General features: G+C 38.0%; 4 protein-coding genes across 8 annotated transcripts in view; 2 read left to right on the top strand and 2 right to left on the bottom strand.

The window, feature by feature from the left end:
* dip2bb (disco-interacting protein 2 homolog Bb) overlaps nt 1-4,223 on the top strand; it is a 51,995-nt gene extending 47,772 nt beyond the window's left edge. For all 3 annotated transcript variants that reach the window (XM_059329019.1, XM_059329020.1, XM_059329021.1), the window contains 2 exons: nt 122-245; nt 1,033-4,223. In XM_059329019.1, coding sequence (XP_059185002.1) covers nt 122-245; nt 1,033-1,285 — 377 coding nt within the window. In that variant the 3' untranslated portion in view covers nt 1,286-4,223. The remainder of the gene's footprint in view (nt 1-121; nt 246-1,032) is intronic.
* Nucleotides 4,224-5,083: 860 nt separating this feature from the next.
* atf1 (activating transcription factor 1) lies at nt 5,084-11,390 on the top strand. 3 transcript variants are annotated; one of them, XM_059329764.1, is made up of 8 exons: nt 5,084-5,130; nt 5,959-6,053; nt 7,324-7,446; nt 7,566-7,663; nt 7,754-7,887; nt 8,104-8,277; nt 9,667-9,824; nt 10,719-11,390. In XM_059329764.1, the coding sequence occupies exons 2-8, from the start codon at nt 5,964-5,966 to the stop codon at nt 10,857-10,859; spliced, it is 918 nt and encodes a 305-aa protein (XP_059185747.1). In that variant the 5' UTR covers nt 5,084-5,130; nt 5,959-5,963; the 3' UTR covers nt 10,860-11,390. The 3 variants fall into 3 exon arrangements, with proteins under 3 accessions (XP_059185747.1, XP_059185748.1, XP_059185749.1); XM_059329765.1 differs by lacking the exon at nt 5,959-6,053 and having other exon boundaries at nt 5,112-5,130; XM_059329766.1 differs by lacking the exons at nt 5,084-5,130; nt 5,959-6,053; nt 7,324-7,446; nt 7,566-7,663; nt 7,754-7,887 and adding an exon at nt 7,958-7,976.
* A 92-nt stretch (nt 11,391-11,482) lies between these two features.
* Nucleotides 11,483-14,274, bottom strand: LOC131968759 (N6-adenosine-methyltransferase TMT1A-like). Its single transcript, XM_059329767.1, has 2 exons — nt 13,792-14,274; nt 11,483-12,001 (listed from the first exon to the last, which is right to left on the bottom strand). Exons 1-2 carry the CDS (start codon nt 14,272-14,274, stop codon nt 11,765-11,767), a joined length of 720 nt encoding a protein of 239 aa, XP_059185750.1. The 3' UTR covers nt 11,483-11,764.
* A 1,560-nt stretch (nt 14,275-15,834) lies between these two features.
* LOC131968491 (N6-adenosine-methyltransferase TMT1A-like) lies at nt 15,835-17,872 on the bottom strand. Its single transcript, XM_059329401.1, has 2 exons — nt 17,314-17,872; nt 15,835-16,536 (listed from the first exon to the last, which is right to left on the bottom strand). The coding sequence occupies exons 1-2, from the start codon at nt 17,806-17,808 to the stop codon at nt 16,303-16,305; spliced, it is 729 nt and encodes a 242-aa protein (XP_059185384.1). The 5' UTR covers nt 17,809-17,872; the 3' UTR covers nt 15,835-16,302.
* Nucleotides 17,873-24,330: the final 6,458 nt, after the last annotated feature.

The raw sequence follows: 24,330 nt of genomic DNA on the forward strand, positions 1-24,330 counted from the left end.
CTTGAACAGTTTGTTATGAGTTAGTTATGAATAAGTTTAAGCAGGATGTATACCCCTAGCTGTTTACACACTTTTCCCAATTTTTCTGGGTGGATTATGTTGCCTGTATTTCTGTGATTAGATCGCCACGACGCCCTCTTTGTTGTGGGCTCACTGGATGAAACCCTGGAGCTAAGAGGGCTGCGCTACCACCCGATTGACATTGAAACATCAGTGTCCCGGGCGCACCGCAGTATAGCTGAGAGGTGAGAATGGTCTTGCTACAGTACATTCAAGAAACATGTGAAAAAAGAGAGACAGGAGTTTTAACATTGTAGCAAACTCAAGCATGTTCAAGCACAGCAAAGTTACTTTCAGAATGAACACTTTTTTTTCCAGAAATAATCTGATCCCAAATAGCTAGCTGTTAGCAAATGACACGTATAAACTAGCTAACTAAGTACATTTACTCAAGTACTGTACTTAATTACAATTTTGAGATACTTGTACTTTACTTGAGTAGTTCCATTTTGTGTAACTTTATACTTCTACTCCACTACATTTTGAGGCAAATATTGTACTTTTTACTCTACTACATTTAGCTGCCAGCTTTAGTTACTTTTCAGGTTAAGATATAACATAAAACATGATCAATTTAAAATTAGACATGATTTTAAATTAAACCTCACAACAGTATATTGGGTAGTTAAAATGCTGCTTACATAAATGCATCAAAAATAATAATCCAATAATATATTTGGAATATATTTAACAATCTGAGTGGATCCATTCTGCATAACGTGTGCTTTTACTTTTGATACTTTAAGTACATTTTGATACTGATACCTTTTGTACTTTTACTGAAGAAAGTTTTACATGCAGGACTTTTACTAGTAGTGGAGTCATTATACAATGTGGTATTAGTACTAGGCCAATTATTTTGCCCGTTTTCATCTGGTACATTTTATTACACTGTGAGGAAAGCAAATGAGTGTATTTATAAGTGTGTAAACTGTGCCTTTAACATTGATTTTGGTCTCTTGTTCCTCACAGTGCTGTGTTTACATGGACCAACCTGCTGGTGGTGGTGTCAGAGCTGTGTGGTTCAGAGCAGGACGCGCTGGACCTGGTGCCCCTGATAACCAACGTGGTGCTGGAAGAGCACCACCTCATCGTGGGTGTGGTGGTCATCGTGGACCCCGGGGTTATTCCCATCAACTCCAGGGGAGAGAAGCAACGCATGCACCTTCGTGACTCTTTCCTTGCTGACCAGCTGGATCCAATCTATGTTGCTTATAACATGTAGGGGGCTGTGGTGCTCTAGGCTTGTTTAGTCACCATCCACAGTCTGGATGCTTCTGCACCGTCACCCCAACACTCGACTACGGCTTTGGCAGAGGGTGAAAAGGAAAAGCATGAACCACATGTACTGCCACCCAGCCCTGTGTGACACCAGCATATCTTGGCCACTGCATGTGATTGGACCTGCCATGTTTGGAGTTCTTCACTGTGTTTTATAGATAGAATTTTGCAGAAGCAAAATGTACTGCATATGGCAAAGAATTTTAAAAAAAAGCCCCCTGTTGCACTATTTTAGGGAAAGGGCAAAAAACGACACATATAACAGGACCACTTTTGAAATTAATTCTATATTAATGTCTTTGTGAAAAATCCATTGTCTTATTCTGAGGCTACCACAAACTTCTTAAAACACTTCTCCTTCTGTGTCGACACAGATTCCAAGAGCTACTAAACTTAGATCAACAACTTGAAATATTTTTTACATGCAGCTTTCAAACGCACACATAAGCATGCACTGAGCCCTCGTCATTTCACATAATGGGTGAATATAAAAGGGCAGATGAAAGCAAACCATTAAACAAGTAGCCAGTCTATGTGCATCATTTAGAAAGCTTATTTTGTCCCATGATAATAAAGCCAAAAACATTTTCACAACTGTCCTGCCCTAATATAGTTCCTGCCTTATAAAAATTCAGCCATACATTCCTATCTTAATTTTTAATGAATCTGTTATTAATGGCTGTTTATTCTCCTATGGTTTTGAAAAGTAGTGGAAATCCTGACAGGTATCCAAAGGAATCAAAATAAAAGAGGAAAGAGGCCATATTCTGTACTGTACCTTTAAAGGCCTGTTGTATTTTAGATACTGTACGTTACTGTATAGATATTTTTAATTGTATAAATGTATAAATGCTTGACTTTTCTCTCTCAGTTGATGGTTTGTGGATAGTTAACCCAGCTGAGGGAGGATAATTGTAGCAGAGAGGATTGTAAATAAGATTTAACAGTTTTGACAGTACTTTTGAAATGGAATATTCGTTATATAATGGAGGGTAAAGATAATTAACTTTAAAGCATTGTTAGTCAGGATAGGTATAACATTGCACTTTCTCAAAAATTGTCTATTTTATTATAACAATGAGGCATTATAACTAACGGTTCAGGAGCATATATTATTCTGAGGATTCTTGCTTGAGGAGCTTTGAGAGTTTACCGGGGGGGCTACCACTGTTAATGGCAGGGAACTTTCCTGTCGGCCACTGAAAAAAAAAAAGAAAAAGAAAAAAATGGCTGTCTTCAGGTTACCGGGTTATTTTGTAAAAACATAAAAAGAAAAAAGGCCCACAACTGTTCATCTAATACCCATTGCCATTGTACTGTGTATTGCTGAACAGTCATTCCCCTCTCAGTTTTGTATTGCATAATAGAGCAAGTGTTTGAGAGTTTGGCTCTTTCCTTTTCCTCTTCACACTCAAAGTTCATTCGAACTGTGTTTTGTCTTTGTGCAACTTTGTAAAAAAAAAAAAAAAAAGTTACTTTGAATTTCAACAGGATTGTTGTTGGTACTTCAAGTCTGTAGTCAATAGAGGCAAGTCATCATGTATCTGGATTATTTTCTGTGTTCAGTCACTGGATTTAAAAGCACTTGTGAATGCAGTTGCAAAGCTGAGCCACAACTGAAACATCTTTGATTGGCAAGTACAGTAAATGTATGAAAAAGGTTTTAAAAAATAATATTTGCATCAAGATGTATTTGCAAAATGTATTTGGTTTCCTGTAATCTCCTGTGCTTTCCTTGTGCTCCTTGCCATAATTTATAGATTATTTGTACTGGGTTATACTGTTTCAGTGATGAACACTTAATGTCAACATGTAAATAGTTTTTTTGTTATTTTTGGACTTTTGCAATAGTCCCATTATAACACTCAACCATGCCAAACACAATATTAGCATCCTTTAAAGGCAAACATGAATATGATCCATTGAATTACTGCACTTTGCACTGGTGGTACTTACAGTAGGTGTCTGCTGTGTGGGCTAACTGTCCCCATTTCATGTTACATTAAATATGTTACTAATTTTAGAAATATAATGCTTGACATTTCCTTTCGCCCAGTTTAAGTCCGCCTAGATAAAAGACTACTAGCACTTCGTCCTAGCTTTAACATCGCTTCCTTCATTTGCAGCAGAATGTTTGCATGACTCCGCCAAGCACAAGAAGAAATCAGCTTGAGGCACATCTCATCTCGAGGCACAAGTGGAGGAGATATATAAATATATATATGTATGAAATTGTATATTCAGGGAACAAAACTCATAACACAGGGATGGACCAGGTGGTCCCTTGGTGCAATCTGTGAATAATACCCATAAAATGTAGATGCTTGTCAAAACAAATCTTGTAATTAAGGCAGACCTAATGAGCAAAAAGAAGGGTGACTGATGACCAGAGTCCATCTACCATCTACCTGCTTTGCTGGGAAGTCTAAAAGGGCTTCTTTTGGTTTCCGCTCTTTTTCTCTGCCAGAATTCCTACACACTATGCAATCCCAATGACAGTGCAATTTAATTTCAAAGCTTGCACAGTCTGGTGAAATAAACATGATGCTTAAACATTTTGTAATAACAGAGGACTGATGAAATTTAACCAGTAGTGTACTTAAGACTATTAATCTCTCTTGAGTTGTTCTATTAATATTTTGTGTATGCACTCTTGGTATGTTGTATATTAATTATTTGGTGAATTCTAAACTGCTCCATGAGGGTGTGATCCACTGATGATCTTTAATATTAGGGAGGTGCTTTAACTCATATAATTAAGAAATCAAGGTGGTACACCCCTCCCCATTTTTCTCACTTAATTTTCTATTTTGGTTTGTTGTACTTTGTTTTATACTTTATGTAAAAGTAATACAAATAAACAAAAGCATTTAATCATTTCAGATGTCTTGATATTCATGATCTTCGTGGTGATGTAACCGTCATTGAAACTGACTTTAAAGCATAGACTCTTTATTATACATTATTACAGTAAAGCCATGTTTGAGGATTTGTCATAATGGACAGGAAATATTTTTGTAATATCAATATTTTGTGAAATAACTCCATTCTGAAGTAAATGGAGGGGGGCCAACTCCATGGCATCAAAATTTGCAAATCTCTGCAAATTAATATTTGTACTATAAAGAAATCTGCATAGAAGACAGGAACACCAGAGTCACGAAGAGATGACCAAACACAAAAGGGCAGAAATTGTAAGTAAAAAAAATAAATCAGTGGAATACTTTTACTATTTCAGTGTTTAGACACTGCAAGTCGTTCATTATTTTATGGAGATGTACAAGTATTATCAGCAACATTTACTTAGTATTAAAAGTATTTACTATGCAGAATGGCCCTTGTCAGAGTGTTACAGGCTCTTATAGGATTACTATTGCTGATACATCACCGTGTACAACGTTTAAATGTTGTAGCAAAGTAGCTGAAATGAATAAACACTTACACTTTAAATATAAAGTAGCATATGGGGAATACTTGAACAAAGCACTCTGTATTATATAATATGAAACGAATGGGCTTTACCACTGTGTTCTTCTGTAGCTATCAAACTCTTCACCAATCACAACGCCTAAAGAAACTATTACGTAATGCGTCTTTGCCAAGCAGCACCGCCCATTTCCTTTGGGAAAAAAAGTGGTCAGCTATTTTTTTTAGCTGACATCTTTGTATTTTTAGCCGTTAGCCATTGTTGCTAAGTAACTTTTCAAGGGTTTTCTTGTGTCAAAGTATACACACGAATTGCACGAAGTCCACGCTGTGAACAAGAGCAGTTACGCGGCCTTTGAAAAGGTAAATTTCGTGTGGCTGAGCGGTTATTTAGCGCTCGTGTGGCTGTCTCCTCCGCTGTGGCGGTAATGGCGGCTGTTGCTTCGTCAACTCCTCGCCGTTTTACGAAAAGGGAAGGTGTAGTTAGCTTAATGGCTCCCCGTATCGCTGACGTCTATTGACGCGGTAACTTGCGTGCCAGTGACAGAGTTACACATATTTTCTCATTGAGACAAAAGCTCATCCATCCTGTGAGGCAGAGTAACAAAACTTGCTCCGCTTGCAGCTCTAAAACTTGTTTTTTAACGGTTTAAAACTGGTTAACATCCGTTTAACTGAACGTTAGCTGCCGTTAACTAGCAACAGCGATGTTCTGTTGAACAACGAACATTCTAGTAGTAACGGCTGAAATGATAACTTTACATTCAGCTGTAGACCTTAGCCCGGGATGAAGTCGCCTACTTGTAAAGCAAAAAAAGCATTTAAATAATGAGTTAAAGTAGATAGTATTGGCTGTCGGGCCTAGCTATGTTCCGTAACTCCATGTTAACGTTACTTGCATTGGCTAACATGATTGGACCAAAGAGGAAGTAGGGTTTTTAGTTCGCTTAAAGCAACTTGTTCAACTTTATAACATGTGGTTAACGTAGCTAACACCAAAGTAAGAAACTGTGATTTAATATCGCTCTGTTTTGTTTCACATTTGTCGGACAGAGTTGTTTACTTTATAAACAAATAGCGCGCAGGCCACAGCGGAGTGCGGCATGTTACGGACAAGGCAACGCCGCCACTGAAAGTTGTTGTTACATTAGCGACATTGTAAAACGGTCATATGGATCTATGTGTTCCCAGTTACTATGGAAGAAGTGCAGCAGGGCAGCAATGGCACCGAGTTACAGACTGCCACCACTGCCACAGCCGCTCAGTTCTCACAGATAGCCCAACAGGTAACTAATAGATCCCTTTTAAAACATCATAATTGAGGTTGGCTTGTTCAGGTATATGCATTAAGCCAGGGATGGGCAACTTAAATGCTGGAGGGGGCCACAATTTTTCATCGACACTACCACAGGGCCACATATAGGACCGTGCACTTAACCAGATAGGATGAAACTGCAATTTTAAATATGTTTACAGTGCTGTAACTTAACATATTTCGAGCTCAAATGTATGTATAACAATATAAATGGGAATACAAAAGGTTTGAAGCAAATTTAAAAATAACCACTTACTGTGATTTGTTTTTTTCATCAGTTCAAGAACAACAGACAACATTATTTGCAAGAAGTAATTTTGTGCATTTTTACCCTGCACTTTTAAGATTTCATGCTGAAATGCATGTAGTTGTACTGAGTGCCACTTCAAATGAGGGTGCGAGCCATATGCGGCCCCCGGGCCTCCAGTTGCCCATCCCTGCATTAAGCAATTTGTTTTAACCCTTACTGTTGTAAAAATTAATGCTTCAAATGGATACAAGACAACAGAGATGTTGATCATGAATTGAAACCATATCTTTAGAAATCCCATATAGTTATCTGCGCAATGTCATTTGAAGCAGCTATAGTGCTTATTCTCACTATTCAGTGTAAATTAAATCTTTATCTTCCGTTTATCTGTCAATCGTGCTATAAAAGATGGTTTATTGACGGTAGGAGTGAGTGTCTCACCCCTCTGTTGCTGTTTTTCTTGCTCTATCTATCTATCTATCTATCTATCTATCTATCTATCTATCTATCTATCTATCTGATGATGTTCCAATGTTTATCTTGAAAATAGAAAACCATCTGTTCCTAAATGACCTTAAGTTCCTGTATGAGTTCATTGAATTTGATAAGACACTGCCCTTCAACTTAAATAAACTCAGTGTGCCTTAATCTGTAAATGACAGTAAATTAAATTAGATTTTGAGTGATCCGTTTACCTAAACTACACATTTTTTCTCTGATCTTGTGATATCTAATAATGCAGATAGATTTATGAGATATCCATCTTGAAGATTTAGGGTCAGTATTAGATATCTCAATAATTGTACATAAAATAGACACTGTCTTCATGGTTCTGTGCCACTAGAGATACGTGAGAAAACCTGTAAAACGTTTTGTTGTATAATTTGGGTGGAATGATGACCCTTTTAAACATACACATTTTAAACATAGACATACACACACAAATTGATGGCAGTTGCCTCCCTACAAAATTGTATTTGTGTTTTTGTAGATGGCACTGAGTGGTGGTTCTGTGGCTGTCGTACAACTGCCAGGGGGTCAGTTTCAGGTTCAAGGAGTGATCCAGTCTGCACAGTCATCAGTCATTCAATCCCCTCAGATGCAGTCTGCACAGGTGAGACCACCTGATCTTTCAATCAATGTTCATAAATACAAATATATATGCAAACTGTCATTGTGCCTTATCATACAATTACTCATATGTACTTTTTTAATCCACGTCTCCATTTCAAGGCTGTGGGTTCAGACAGTGACGATTCACAGGACTCCTCAGACAGTGGAAGTGCAGCTCAAAAGACTAGAGAAATACTTGCGAGACGGCCTTCTTACAGGTAAGCCAAAAGTAACAGCACAGATACAACACAAAAAAAGTCTTGTGAGATGAATACTACCTCAATCACCCTCCTCCTTTCACCTTCTAGAAAAATCCTAAATGAACTTTCAGCTGAGGAAGTGACGCATATTGAGGGAAAAGATAACAGCCCGGTATCCACAGGAGTGACAGGTGTTACTGTTCCCACCACCCAAATCTACCAGACCAGCACCGGCCAGTACAGTATGAACTCCACCTTTCAGTAATACAAATTTTAATTGCTTTTGTGTTAGTATGCTCACCAGACAGAGCTCTTCAGATTTAGCTAATGGGTAAGAAAAAATATTTTTACCTACTAAAAAATACTGTGAAGTACCTGTAATGTTGACCTGGCCAGCTGAAATGTGATTTTTATTTGTGCTTTACACAATTGTAATACCATCTGTTTGATAATTCCAGTTACCATTAACGCAAATGGAACAATCCAGCTGGCAGGGTCTGAAGGCCTTCAGGGGCTACAGGCTGTAACCATGGCCAACTCTGGAGCCCAGTCAGGCACGACCATCCTTCAGTACGCCCAGACACCTGACGGCCAGCAAATACTGGTGCCCAGCAACCAGGTTGTTGTACAAGGTGAGCAAAACATGACATATTCTAAGGAGGGATGCACGATTCTTATTAGAACTGATATATTACTATTGGCAGATTATGGGGAATTTACATCACTGTACATTTTTCCAATAATGAAGTAAGGCTTCACAATTAATTATAATTTTCTTGACATCATAATATAGACTTTGTTTGTTCCAGATCCTTGCAAAAAACAAATCAGTTTAATTATTTTCAATAAAAATCAGAATAATCTTTATTGGCCAGGTACGTACATGTACATATACTAGGAATTTGACTCCTGTTTGCTTGCTCTCTTACAAAAATACAGAAGTACAAATAATAAATATTAAAAATAACATTAGACATTGAAAAATATATACAAGGGCAGGTTGGTAATAATATGTACAGAAATTTTGTAGAAATATGTACAAAATGGGTGGTCCGTAGCGTAGTGGGTTACACAGGCGCCCCATGTATAGAGGCTACAGTCCTCGCTGCGGTGGAGCCGGGTTCGAATCCGGCCTGAGCTCCCTTTACCGCATGTCCTCCCCTCTGTCACCCCCTTTCTATCTGTCTCTCGCTTTCAATAAAGCATGTAAAATGCCAAAAAAAATCATCTTTAAAAAAAAAAAGAAATATGTACAAAATTACAATATTGTCACAAAATTATCACACCTGCAACATCAGTCAAAATAATAGCAATTTCATTTATTTATTTTTAGCTTTTTGATGTAGTTCACTAGAAAAAGTAAATCAACATTTAAGAGTCAGAACTGTTCATTGTTTTTGTTGTGTCAACGACAGTGATAGTTCAATTTGATTAGGTCGCAGTTGTGGAATTTTTGAATTTCTAATCAAATTTTATTCATGTTTTTATAAGTAGATTGCAGCAGGTGAAACATTCGACTGCTGGGCAGATGCACAAATGTGTGTACAGACAGATATTAAGACTTAGTCAGAAAAATAGTCTCCACAATTATTTCAATTTGAGGGCGATGCTGATACATTGGGCTTTTGCAGGAAAAAAAGAGGTTATTCAGGGGAAAAAAAGAACCTAGCTCAACTTCCTGCTGTGTGGTGTTTTGTACCTGGTAAGCTTTTAAACTGGGCTTCATATTTTATCCGCTCACTGTTAGATTACCTGTAGAAACTTGCCCACATATCAACACAGCTCCCAGATTTTTTGATACCATTTTTGCCGCTGAATTGTTATGGTTTTACTTCAAGGTGCCATATTTTGCTGCTGATTTTTGAGTGAAATAACAATTGTCCTGATGGGCTCAAATGCTTTGTGTGTTTATGAGTAACAAAACATTTATTCTCCAAACTGAGATCTGACGTTTCTGCATGTTGTGTTGCAGCGTTGTTATGACCCCTGCTGTCATCTTTTGACCGTCATGTTTCCCTCAGGTGCAGGAGGAGAGGTGCAAACATACCAGATTCGCACAGCGCCAACATCCAGCTCCCTGCCTCAGACTGTAGTTATGACCTCTCCTATGGGACTATCTCAGGGCAAGAGTGACGACCCAACAATGAAGAGGGAAATCAGGCTCGCGAAAAACAGGCAAGTACACTGTCTAATCAGGGTTTTGTATAGAAAAGACAATGTCAGAAAATATCAAATCTCCCAGACATTCTGGATGAGGGAAATCAAATTATATTTGTCTACGATGACACTATCAGTGGCTAATAAATTAAACAGAGATGGATACAGTAAAGGATAGCACTGTTTTGACTGTATTTAATGCGCCTCATTACTGTAGTAAAGGATGCCTGTTCTGTTCTGACAAATGAATGCCACGATTTGCCAATTCGATTAGACTTTTGACTTTTAAGGTCCCAGTTCTATTCAGTTTGACTTTTCAGGTGGCTCTGCCATCTTAGACTAACTAGTCTTGATTCATGAAGATCAACAGATCATTGGCTTTATGCCTTGACAACTGTCATTTACATTTTAAATTCTTTAAAAAGGCTTAAGTTTGATATGACTGCCATATTTCTTTTGGAATATACCACATTACGGCCATGTGTTCAGATTTAAATTGTTTATTCATCAGATCACTGATCTTGCTTTTGATTTTGACTTTTGTAACTTAAAGCTAGTTTTGTTTGATTTATAATTGTAATTGTGACACTTAATACAAATATTGAGAACACTGCTTGCATGATTATCTTGAAAGAATGCCAACATGCCAACCTCTGTTGTGTTGAACAATGCATTTGGAGGACTATTACAGGAGAAACAAGTGTGGTAACAAACGAATTGTATAGAGCTCAGAAAAAGAAAAAAAAAATCCTAATTATTAAGTATGTTGTTTAGCACATGTATATGTATGCATAGGTGTAATTTTGTGTGTATGGCACAGTAGTGACAGCACTGTATATTTGGTATATTGCAGGTGCAGTCAATGTATGATCTGTCAGTTGGACTAACTGGACATTTTTATCCTTCTTTCAGAGAGGCAGCACGTGAATGTCGACGGAAGAAAAAGGAATATGTAAAATGCCTTGAGAACCGTGTAGCAGTTCTTGAAAACCAAAACAAGACCCTTATTGAAGAACTCAAAACATTAAAGGACCTTTATTGTGTTAAAACAGGATAACCTGTTTTGAATAGAGGTTGAGGATTGGGACATTGTTTGGGAGCAACACAGTTCAGCCATTTGGACATGAACAGGGTTTCTGGGAACACTTTATTTCAGGCTGAGATCCTCCAATTTTTTTACTCTGTTTGATATAAAAGTGACTTGTGATGGCAGTAAGATATACTCGACAAACAAAAAAAAAGAAATTGGCCATTTTCCACCTGCTGTTTTTTAAAGATTTGCTAATGCTATAACATTTATAGTTGTGTACATTTTTAATACTGGGAGGTTTGAAAATATGAGCTTTAACTTTGAGTCTCAGTTTGTTAATGTATCCCTTTCCTTTTTTTCTTGTGTTTTTAAAAACTGTTGGAGTTTTTTTTAAATCTTGTAACAGCATCTGCAGAATTTTGACTGTATAATTACCACACAGACATAATTCCTGTTTATATATCGTAAACCAGCAATTCCCCTTATTCCCTATCAGGAGATGTTACAATTGTCATTCCTTTTTTTGTGCAATGGAATATAAAGGGTAACAGAAATGATGACTTTGAGTGTGGTTTGTTTGGTTGTTTCTTGGCAGTTACTTAGACAATCAGGGAAAAAAAGCACAGTGTCCAGGTAATATTTATTATGTACATCTTGGGATGGGTGGGGAAGAAGAACAAACAGTGTATGAAACTTTGCAGATTCTGTAAGTAAATAAATATATTTTCACTCAATAAATGCAGTGTGGCTTGTTTGTCTTTGAACAGTGGAAAATGAACTGATTAACTGCTTTTGATAAGATGAAACCTACAAACTCAATTTTCATTTCCAATGACTAATAAAATGATGATACATGAGATCTAAAGAGAGAAAAATAGTACCTTCTGAAGTTGTTAAGAGGCCCAATAAAGTCTGCCTATTCTCCCTTGCAGTCATTTAATGCAATATCCCATGATATGTGGTCTTATCATGAGAGTAACTTCTGGGGCCTCAATGTGTTTCAGGTGAAGTTCAGAAAAATCAGCTGCCTCTAGATCTTTCCACGTTGTCCTGGTGATCATGCACCCATCTCCAAGATAATACCACAGAGGCTCAAACACCTGCTGGAAGAAGTACGTCCAGGAGCAGGGATCTGAGAGAACATGCTCCAGAAAGTAAAAGGCTCCACCCTGTAAGAGAGAAAGACAACAAAAACAGGTATGCGTAGTCAAATCAAGATTGAATACACCAATACCTCTTGATACCTATACCTGTGTTAAATTAAGCTGTATGATGTATAAACTTAGATATCATTTACTGAATTACAAATCTTCAAAATGAACATGAATAACAAAATGTAAAGCTAAAAAATACAGCAACAAATAGGTCAGGAATTAAGCAGGAATTTAAATCCCAGTATTTGATGTTTATGGCTTATAAACATAGAACTAGAAATATTCCTCTGTTGAAATTCTGAAAGGGCCACGGGGGCTACTGCCGGTGTGTGTACACTATGATGAGATTCTTCAGAGATTTCAAACAATTATTACTAGTAATGTTATGATGCTATATTATATACAAGGAGCACACCTACAACAACCATTCCTTTTCAAGTATTTATTTTTACAGCAATCTATGCCCTTTAACCTCAAAATGTGTGTGTGTGTGTGTGTGTGTGTGTGTGTGTGTGTGTGAGAAACGTGTATCTGGAGGAGTGTGCGTGCTTATGCGCGCATTTGTGTGTGTGTAACTAAAATCACATAAAGTTACCTGTGTGTGTGTGTGTGTGTGTGTGTAACTAAAATTACATAAAGTTGTGTGTGTGTGTGTGTGTGTGTGTGCGTGCTTGCGTGCATGTATCTGTAACTGTAGTCACATCAAGGGATCAAAGGCAATCAGCGCAAAGCAATCAGAGCAGGGCAATCAACAGAATTAACTGCAACGGTAGAATGTTCCGACACAGTGACAGCAGCCAGAGGTGGACAGACTGGAATTTCTGGCCTCAAAAGCATTTTTTGCAAAACCATAATACCTATCATTGATCCGACTTTACTTTGAGCTTCCTGAGTTCTTCCTGAACAGCTACATATGTTTTTTGTGAAGAAAAATGAAGAAATAGCTTTGTAAGAGCGATCTGAAAAACTATATAAAAATAGTATATATAGTAGTATAAAATAGTAGTATAAAATAACAGCCTCCAAATACAATGTATGTAATGTAGAAAAACAGGGAGGGAAGATGTGATAATATACAGGCGTAATTAGTTTTTAAAACATGTCTAGAATGGCAATAATTAGACCAAAATTTTACTTGACACCTGGTACATTCTACCTCTTGTAAAAAAGATGGATTAGGTAAAATAAATAAATAATAAAGCTTCACATTTGCAACATGATGTATTTACACTGTACTCAATATAAAGTACACACACCGCAGGGGGCGGGAGCTGGTGGTTGAGTTTGTTTAGTGTCCCGTGTGTAACAGGTTTATTTGGCTATGTCGCCTGACTCTAGGCCAGGGATGGGCAACTTAAATGCTGGAGGGGGCCACCATTTTTCATCGACACTACCACAGGGCCACATATAGGACCGTGCACTTAACCAGATATGATGAAACTGCAATTTTAAATATGTTTACAGTGCTGTAACTTAACATATTTCATGCTCAAATGCATGTATAACAGTATAAATATGAATACAAAAGGTTTGAAGCAAATAAAAAATATCCACCTACTGTTATTCATTTATTTTTTCAGTGCAAGAACAGCAGACCAACATTAATTGCAAAAAACTAATTTTGTGCATTTTTACACTGAACTTCTTCATGCTCAAATGCATGTAGTTGTACTGAGGGCCACTTGAAGTGATGATTAGGGCCGTATGCGGCCCCCGGGCCTCCAGTTGCCCATCCCTGCTCTAGGCCATCAAGTCATTAATAACATATTTCCTACAGCACTTGAAGGCAGCATACTGAGACTCACTGTTTTGAGGATCCGTCGGACCTCCTGCAGTACCCGCTGCACGTCTCTAACTGAACAGAGAACCAAGGTGCAGACAACCACGTCCACTGACTCGTCCTGCACCCCCTCCATGTCCTCTCCAGAGACAACTACAAACGTGTCATAAGTCAAATGCTCGTTCGCGTCCATGCTCATCTGCAGGTACTTCTCGAAGTGCGGGTTTGGGTCGGTGCAGGTCACTGTGCAGCCGTAGGGATAAAACTTGAAGTTTGCCCCGCTGCCGCAGCCAATCTCCAGCAGGCGAAGAGTTCCGTCGGTATTAGCAAATCTGCTCACGTTTCGGAAAAGATCCTTTTTCGTTTGGTTCATTTTATCGTTGTATGAAAATGTTATATTGTAGGCAAGAAGTGGAAATAAACGTTTGTACATACCGTATAGGCCTGTGATCTTCATTAAATGCAAAGGTAAAGTTAACACAAAACAAAGCAGTCTGCATAATTTCATGAGACAAGACTTCATTTTATTCTGCTGTAAGCAAAGTCTTGCTGGGGGCATCTTAAGACAGGCGACTTTCAAAGATCAGGGGATTACTCTAATACCTGAAAGACAGCTTGAGTTGCCCTTTCACCACACGATGGTGCAAATACACTGTGCCTGACGGGCAAGTATACTGTTGCATGTATACAATTAGGGCATACTAGTTTGTCATAACATTGTACCTTGACCCTCATATAAATATATATATATATAATATATAAATAAAGGAAAGCATGCTGGCTTTAATGCTGCAAAGTGTGACAAAATGCAGAAGGACATCCTGGTATTTAAGCATGTTTAGTTTGGCAGAAATCATTAGGTACGCCCCAGTAAATGATATGTCAAATAAATAATCTTCTATCTATTAAAGCAAGACGCGTTTGTGTGTGTGTGTGTGTGTGTGTGTGTGTGTGTGTGTGTGTCTAGGGCATATCTCGCTGACCTTTAGTCAGAGCGACCTAAGTTTTGGTATGTGGCTTGCGCATGTCACGAAAGTGTGCATCCTCGATTTTGAAGATTTTTAAATTAATTTTTCAAAATATCATTATTTACATAGGAAGTTGCTGCATTGCACGGTTTCCCATCGGACGCCTATTAGGGGAGCTCCGCCCCATTGTGTGATAGGCCTACACCAATTTGCTCTGGATTTCCACGCCTGACTCATCTCATCTGTAAGTCTATTTAGCCTACCTATCTTTCAGAGTTTGAAAGTGCGCTACAAGGTTCAATTTTCCAATAATATTGAAATAGTTTCCAATGAATATCAATGTTCAATGTGTATGTGCTGGAAAAGTAAGTGTTTTTATGGAGTTGCAGACGTTGTAGTCTGCATGTAATGTGCAAATTCTGCTATTCACATCCATCTGTTTGGGCTGCATGCGTGTAAACTTATTCCCTCATCCTCCCAAATCCTGTCGGAAGCAAGGCTAAAACATCCTTTTTCGTGGTGAAAGTGTAAAGTCAAACGTTGTTTTTCTTTTAAAATCAACTTTCGCTCTAAACTATTTAAAACGCCGTCTACAGCTAGATCAGAAGAGTTTCGCGTCTGCTGAAGCCATGTTTGATCCGTGAGAAACTTACAAAACTACAAGCTTCCATCTGTCGAGTAGTAAGCGTCATCGTCTTGCCGTCCCTCCCCGTTCTGTGATTGGATCCCTAAAACAGGGCTAAGAAACGGCCATTGTTGCCAGACTGCCTGCAGGTTCGAAATGAAATCGAGCGTGCAAGGCAGTATGGGTATACCCAGGCTTGCATATATAAGCAATGGGGTCAAAGTTCAAGGCATCATATTATGAGGTAGTGTGTCATAATTGTATGCATAATGCATGTAAAATTACACACTTCAAATGACCAGCCACAGTGCACTCTAAAAATTAAAATAAAAGTATGCGTTTTGCAATGCAGAACTCCATCTTGCATACTAAATAGAATTGTTAAATATGTAATGGAATGCACCAATATTTTTTGACATTCCTGTCTGTATCATATCAAAACTTGTTTAATAAGAAAAAAACAACAATCATGCAATAGGATTCAACTCTTTATTCACAAACATTAAGGCACAACACAACAAGTATTTAGTGACACATCTGTCATGTCATAAAAGATACAAATGAATCCAGCAGTAGCACACACTGATAGTGACGGACAGCAAGTCCCTATGGCAGTATCACTGATTTATCAGCAAGCAACTTGGCGATTAATCTATAAATAGAAGATCAAACAAACTGCAAGATTTATTCTTTAAACGGCATACAAAAGGAGTATTTTGTGCTCTATATGTAATGTTTTAATCAGTGTGCAAAATGCATCATTACAAAACTCAAAGTTTTTTTCAATACAAAAATAAAATTAGTATTAAAGTGATTGGTGTTTCCTCTATCACTGGTAATTAATAATCACAAAGCAGAGGAGAGGCATTAAGTGCTTGGCATATTCATACACTGGTTGTAAAGCAAGCTCACTACAAAGCTAAACAGACAGAAGCTGGCTTATTTACTTTACAGCGTGACCAAAGATGTGTGGTTTGATCATGAACATGAGTGGAGCTTGGATGTGCCTCAGTTTGACCTGGGAAAATCCAGCTGCCTCCAGATCTTTCCATGTTTCCCGGGTGACCTCACATCCATCACCAAAGTATTGCCATGCAGGCTGCAGGACGTGCTGGAAGAAGTAAGACCAAGTCGAGGGATCTGCAACAACATGCTCCATGAAGAAAAATGCTCCACCCTGCAAAGCAAACATCAGTTATGTGTTTAAACCGTGTAAAAATTCACAACAATAACATACAATCTGTTTACAGATATTATTGGCTGCTATTGGCCAACCAAACATATATCCCATCAGTATATATGCTGTCCAGTATGTGCTGTTACGAAAACTTTTTTTAACATATTTAATGCAGAATATTTTTGTTTGGTGTTATTTAGAAATGTTGTTAGCTATTCTTTTTTAAATACTCAGCAATTGACTTTATTTTCTCAGTTATCATTCATAGAATTGACTGACAATGTAATACATTGTTTGTATAATGTATAACATGTTAAATATTATTTAAGTTTTATGTTTGAGAAAGTAGCTCTTTGCAGAGCGAGGGAAACGTGACAGGGAGTGAAAGTCTAGCTGACCCTAATGAGGACACCCTCTCTTGTGTAATGTTGGCACCATGTCAGTATGGTGGGCTCACAGATCAAAGGTGGCACCAATCTAAAGATAACATACTGAATACCTTGGCTGGTGTACAAGTTACGTGTGGGATAGTCTGTCTTCTTTGAACGTTTTGAATCAGTATGTCATAGGGAATAAATGATACAATATTTCAGTAGACATTGTTACTTATTGTTTGTTTAGTGAGTTAGTTATTCATTTCCACTGGGGAATGATTAATCCGCTGCTTATAGAACAGAAGTCTCAATCACAATGCAGGCTGTGGCTGCAAATCGTGATTTTATTGTGCATTCATTTACTTTGGACGAATGTTTATTTCAGGAGTCACACATAACTTACTGGTCTCAGCAGGCGGCAAACCTCTCGCAGAGTTTGCGGAGTGTTGTTGACAGAGCAGAGCACCAGGGTGCAGACAACAGCGTCTACCGACTCGCTCTCAACTGCCCCCATGTCCTCCCCCGATGCCACCACAAATCTGTCATATGTGAGCTGGTCATTCGCGTCCATGCTTTTCTTCAGATATTTCTGAAAATGAGGGTTCGGGTCAGTGCAGATGACCCTGCAACCAGGCGGGTAAAACTCAAAATTTGTGCCCGAGCCACATCCGATCTCCAAAATTGTGAGCTGCTTGCCAGGCTTGCTGAACTCGGGGAGACTGCGAAACAGCTCCTTCTTCTTGTCGTACATTTTCTTGTTGTACGTTATAGAGATCCGATATACACAAAAAGGGAAGATGCGTCTGTATATTTCATACAGACCGACCGCTCGGATCAGATGAAGGGGCAAGCACAGCACGTTGACGATTAAAGTGCAACATTTCATGAGGAAAGCCATTTTCCTGCCCTTGTCCTTCGTGGCGACCAACAGAGCGTCAAGAGAGAACTGGTAACTTGCCACAAGAGATGACCGGAAACCGGAAGTTCAGCTTCCATGTAGGCGTTTTCACAAATAAAAGTCGACGATTATAAATGACGTTTCTTCTTTTGCCCTTGACCATAATGTTACATCAGAATACAAAATCCATCATTATTGCCCTTTGATCCAACCTCCTCTACACACAATAGTAACCGTAATATACACTCTTTATTTCAGAAAGAAGTCATACCAACTCCATATGTAACAAACTATTGGAATAACCTTAGCCTATTAATAACCTTAACTGGAAAAAAATCTGGAATTTACCTGCTAGATATATAATCAATAATAAGGTTAAAGAAGTATCTTTTAAGATAATTCACAGAATTTAGTTTTTATTACGATTTAAGAAAGACGTAGACTTAAACTGCTCTTTCTGTGAAGGATGCCCTGAAGATGTTTTTAATTTATTTTGGTCTTTCTCAACTAAATTATGGGAAGATATTTCTAACCTGATTTCTTTTTCGATTGAACCTCATTTGTCCCTGTGCTTTGAACATATACTGTTTGGTTTCACTGACTTTCCTTTTGCAAAAGAAAAACAATACTATATCATCAATCTCATGATGCAGTTAGCGAAATGGCATATCCATAAATGTCATTACGTTAATCAAAAACCTCTCTTTCTTGTCTTTGAAAATGAAACTAAACAATATATTAAGTCTATTAATAAATATAACCAACATGAAAGCTATAAAAACTGAATTTATGTACACTTTACAATGTTTTTGTTTGAAAGCTTCAGCTTGCTTCACATCAGAGAGGTAGTGGGATTGATGCCTGCATTCCTCAAAAGGCTTTGCTTTCTTTGTGGTTTGTGACACATTCCTGACACTGTCAGACAGTTTGTTACACAGAAGCGTCATTGGAAACTGTTTGTGGTGACCTAAACTGCCCTGTGTTCACTTTATGGTTATGACTTGTTCCACCAGTTAAACAACTTGTGTTTGGTCTTTGACCACATGATGCTTCTGATCAGTGTTGTTGTTTACCATTTTACTAATCATTTTTGACATATATTCAATTGACAACAACAATACATTTAATGTTCAAACTGATAAACTTGTGTTTTGTAAATCTTCTGAATCTGTTGCTTTACATTTACATTTTACATGGCTTGCCAACTTTATTGCAATCAGGGTTGAAATGGAGCAGGTTTTGCTGGTTCTTCCCACTGAGTTTACTTTGTGGTCTCAAGTCTGGCTATTTTATTCAGTAATATTTGTGAAGAGTCAAGGTATACAAGTCATTTGTTGGAAGGGAGCCTTGAGAGAGTTGTTGAAAAGTAAACACTACAGATCAAAGGAACAATAAGGATGGAATTCGAACCCACATGTGCAAAGCACAATGGATTAGCTGTCATTCGCCTTAACCACTCAGCCATCTCGTCTCATGTGCTCCACAGTCTGCCTATCTACACCAGCCTCCAAACTATGTTGACCCTAAAGTCTTAAAAGAGCATCACATCGAGGGGCTAGGAGGAGACGATTTTGTTCGTGGTACAGATATCTTATTGCTACAGGGGAATAAGCTCAAATGCTATAGCGATGGTTGAGCATGTGAGAGGTAGCAGGAATTATGCGTGCAAAAGCATAATTTGAAACTGAGATTTAATTAATTTAGTCCTATTTGTGGTGATCCTAACTGCCCTAATGCTTGTTGTGACTTGTTCCACCAATTTATTGGGAAAATGTGGGTGTTGTTAGAGAAATGCATTGAGGAAACTTTTAAAATTAAATTATCTGACTCCAACAGCAAATCCTCTTACCAATTCTCTGCGCAGATCGTTTGAGGGGAATGATGAGCAGGAGACGTCCAAGTTCTTAGTTTTTACATTTTATTACAATACGTCAAGGAATGTGCAGTCTCTGGGTTCAATCTACACGTCCCTGACATCACATTAGGCTGGTCAGTTCATGGAGGTTGGACCTCAAACCCTTTTTTATAACCTAACAATGTTTTACTAATATGTGGGTAGATCTCTCCAGAAAGTGCATCCCTCTCGGACCGTTGATTCATCAGTTTTAATCAATGTTGTGGACACGTCATGTCACCAAGAAGAGAAGATAGTTACCTCTCCTCAGCACACTGTGGCTATGATATATCTTTTTGAGATATTAGAATCTTACTAAGTTTAAGCAGTTGGAATAAATGTATTTAGAGTAGTCATAGTTTCTAAACCAATATTAACACATGATCAAAATCATTGTATCAAAAGCATATTGCATGATTAATCCATAATTACATAGAGCAAGGGCAGACACACAGTTAGTGAATTACGCATGCATTTGATAGTGACCTTTGTCACACAGATAGTGACCCCCATACACAGAGAAACAGATTATTTGTAACACTGTGAGCTGGTTTGTCTGAAATCCGAATTAGCTTGATTGTTAGAGTTTGTCTTCATCTTAAGTTGGAGACACTGATCAAAGGAGGTTTGTTATAATGGAACTGGATATATAGTTTACCTGTAAAGAGGCCATCTCCATGAGGATGGGATTCGAACCTACGCGCACAATGGATTAGCAGTCCATCGCCTTAACCACTTTCTCTTGTTTCTTATGATCTACCTATCCAGACCAGCATCTGAACTATAGGTGTGTTTCCACTGAGTACTTTCTGAGTACTATTTGTAAAGCAACTGAGTGTTTTGGCTATGCCCACTAGTTAGTTCCCCTTGGCCTCTGTTCCCATACAGGTACTTTTGTAGCGGCTGACCAACAGAGTTCGAATGTTACAACAGTACGACGCGGCAAGCATTGTTTCCAAATTACCCACTTTGTCGCTATATTTAGCGACTATTCAGACCCCTCTAGCAACTCTTTTTCACAATAGCGACTAGCGGCAAATTTAGTGATTTTTTTCTGGTGTTATTGGAGACTTTTGGAGACTCATTCCTACTCTTATTAATAAGCAGCGGGTGCCCGATCCAAAGCACTCACAAGCCTGCCAGTCCCAGTCCTCCGCAGGATCCAGGCGGATTCTCTCTGCCAAGTCACACCCATAGCGGCTCACTAGAGGGAAAAGTACCTAATGGAAACACGCCTATTGTTGACCCGGAAAGTGTGGAACATAGACTGTATAAATAATGGACATAGTTACTGTGACATCACCCATTGGTTTGTGGACAGCCCGCTTGAGGCATCAAGTTCAGCGTTACACTTGTCTCCATCTTGTGTCGCCATCGTGTATTCAGGAATGGAGAGCAGACCTTATTTGGACTGTGGAGGAGCGAGAGGGATCTGACGACACTGACTACATGCCTCTCTACACCTCAACCTGACTGAGCAAAGTTGCTGATAATTCATGTTAGCATTAACTGGAGCTTTTTACGGGGTTCATTTTGGCTAGCAAAAAACAAAAACAAAATGTATGTTACTTACCTAAGAAAAATTAACAGCTTGAAGTGTCTATTAGTCGAACCAAATGCTAAACAAGACATTTTTAATCAACAAAATTTTGAAATAAACTGTCATTAGGTGAAAATACAGTGTGAAAGGGTCAAAGTTATGAGACCAAACCGCTAAACGTCCTTATTTTCCTTCTTTTTTTACTTTGTCTTTGCCTTGTTAGTGACCTGTCAATCAAAGGTAGCCACAGCCCAAATCATATGATTCTTTATCTTCTATATTCTTCTAAATTGGACCATTATTTACACAGTTCACATCATATTGTCTTGAAGAATATTTTTTGACACGCGATTGAGACCATAGTGTTGTCCTAAAAAAAAATTCTGAGGTAATAAATCAAGTGAGAAGTTTTCACATTTTTTACCAAAATGGACTGACCCAAATGCTTCTGCAACCTTCATCAGCACCCCCTGTTGCATTTTTCGGCAGAGTGCAGCTTAAGGCACTTCCTGGTTTGCCTCACTGCTTAGACCCAGAGGTTGCCACTTGGTCTGGAATGATATCACATGAAGAGGCTAGGAGGAGACTATTTTGTTTGTGTTACAGTTCTTATTGGTACAAGTGAATTGGCTCAAATTCTAGAGTGCTTGCTTAGCATGTAGGGTTTTTTTTGGAGTTAGAGTCGTATCCTGGACATCTTCTAGAATATTTATGTTGACCTGGAAAGTCTTGAAATATATTACAAGGACAAATGTTAAGTGGGGCGAGGAGGAGACAATCCAGGTGGTGGTACAACACTTTGCCGCATTCTCCAAAAGACTTTACTTTCTCCTGTGGTTTGTTACTTGTTCCTAACCTGTCACTGTCAGATGGGTTGTTACACAAAGGACATACATTCAGCTTTTGGTGACCAAAACTACCGTCTGTTCACTTCATGGTTGTTTTGACTTGTTCCACCATTTTATTGGGAAACTGTGGCTGCGAGCTGTTTTTTTTTTTGGTTGGTTTTTATGATCAGTGTTTCCGTCCAGCTGGAGGTGCACAACATACAAAACAACATGTTTATGTTCAAACTGATTAACTTTTGTATTTGTAAATATGCACTCTTCTGAATCTGATGCATTCGTTTTTTTATTATTAATATTTTACCCGGCTTGACAACTTTTTAGGAATCAGAATTGAAGTGCAGCAGACCACAAGCAGTGAGCGCTCTTATCATTTACTTCCTTGTGGGTTTCCTTTATGGCATCCAGCCCGGATGTTTTGTTCAATGACGGTTTTGAATACTGCAAGTCACTGGTTTGGCATGTGATAGTGCATTAGGAGAATGAGAGGATTTTAGTTGATTGGAAGAGTGTGTTTTGATGGAACTGGTTATATTGTTCACATGTAAACAGGGAAGACCAACAGATGGGATTCAAACCCAGGCATGCAGAGCACAATGGATTCGTAGTCCATTCCCTTAACCTCTCAGCCATGTAACAATTCAACAATAAAGTTATTAAAACTTTTTTTATGTGGGACCGTACACACATTCCCTAGACAGTTTCTTTTGACAATGTCTGGAAATTGTTTTCCTGTATTAGGCTACTAACAAAGTGAAACAACAAGTAACATCAGTTAAGTTAACACGGCTTAGTTACCTAACATTAACATTTCACAAAAAAGGTAAAAGTAGAAAATTGCACGCTTTTCATCACAGTGTACAATAATTCATACTACGTATTGTAGTGAGATGCCACTGCAGTAATAGAGACTTGATTACTTCCGGTACTTCCATGGATTTGTCTATAGTTTTTAGATAAAGTCTGACTTCCAGTCTGATGTCTGGGGTTTTTATTCATATGCCTTTTCATTGCTCACTGTGTTAAAATGCACTGCAAGGCTGAAATGCAAAGTAACGTAATTAATGAAAATGCATGCCAGCCTTTTAATTTCCTGAAGACCTTAAACTGCAGTTCTTCAAAATTTCCACCAGATAGAGACATTGTTGGGTCAAACTCAAAGATCTCAGTTATAAAATCCTCCAAGCCTGTGTTATGAAGGGTGGAGGCTTTAGACAAAGGGTCACTATACCGAAATGGATTTCTTTCATTCAGCGTGTGCACCTGTTTTTACTCTTAAAATGGCAAGCAAACATTAGTTTCTTGTTCCTTCTACAGACAGCATTATAGAACATATAGTACAACAAAAACACTGTAAAAACCTGCATAAAGTTACAAACCCTGTCTGCTGATTTACCAATGTACAATTCTTTAATATATGTCTGTTTAAGTCAGCATGGTTTAGAGTGAACTGTATAAATTCAAAAAGGTTTTAAACCTCAGTCACATAGGACATACATTTATAAGACTGGCTCTCATAACCACCATATGTATCATTTCATACTCATATCAGAGACCTTATGTTTAAGGGAAATATCAGAATATGGATCCTGATAGGATCCAGTCTGTGTGCAAATGTGCATGCAGAAGAATTACAAATTTTGGTCACTTGGTCTATGCAATGTGAATCTCAATTAAGTAATTTTAATATTCATTCATTCATTCATATTATTACTTACTTACTGCTTATCCTTATATGGCTAATCTAAATATCGGCTGGTGTACAATCTATAAAGCTAAATCTATGTAACAAACAAAGCCATTAGCGTTAAAGTAAGATAAATATACCAAAGGTGTACACGGTTTTCAATTGCTAGATACTTTAAATGTCACCCAATGACAAGTGATTCATTTGTAGGTCAACTTAATTAGTCTGGTTTCAATCAAAAATAAACAATGCAACTCCACTCTTCATGCACCTTGAGCTCTGAAGTAAAAATATTATTATGTATTAAGTGCCAAAACTTTTCTTTAATTTCAAGAATGGATCAAGATATTTAGGTACCATAGCATTGGTTGCATCTAATTAAATGCTCAAAATGATCTTAAATGTGTTTTATAACTTCCAGGTCTAATCTTTTATATGATATGTCGTCACACATTATACGTTGTTTTTTTTCTTCATTGCAGATCAAGATGGACACAAAAACGTTGCCAATTGCAATATTAATCCCAACGAGATTATCAATGACTGAACAGTTAAC

Source organism: Centropristis striata, chromosome 3 (genome assembly GCF_030273125.1).
Source record: "Centropristis striata isolate RG_2023a ecotype Rhode Island chromosome 3, C.striata_1.0, whole genome shotgun sequence".
NCBI lineage: Eukaryota > Metazoa > Chordata > Actinopteri > Perciformes > Serranidae > Centropristis > Centropristis striata.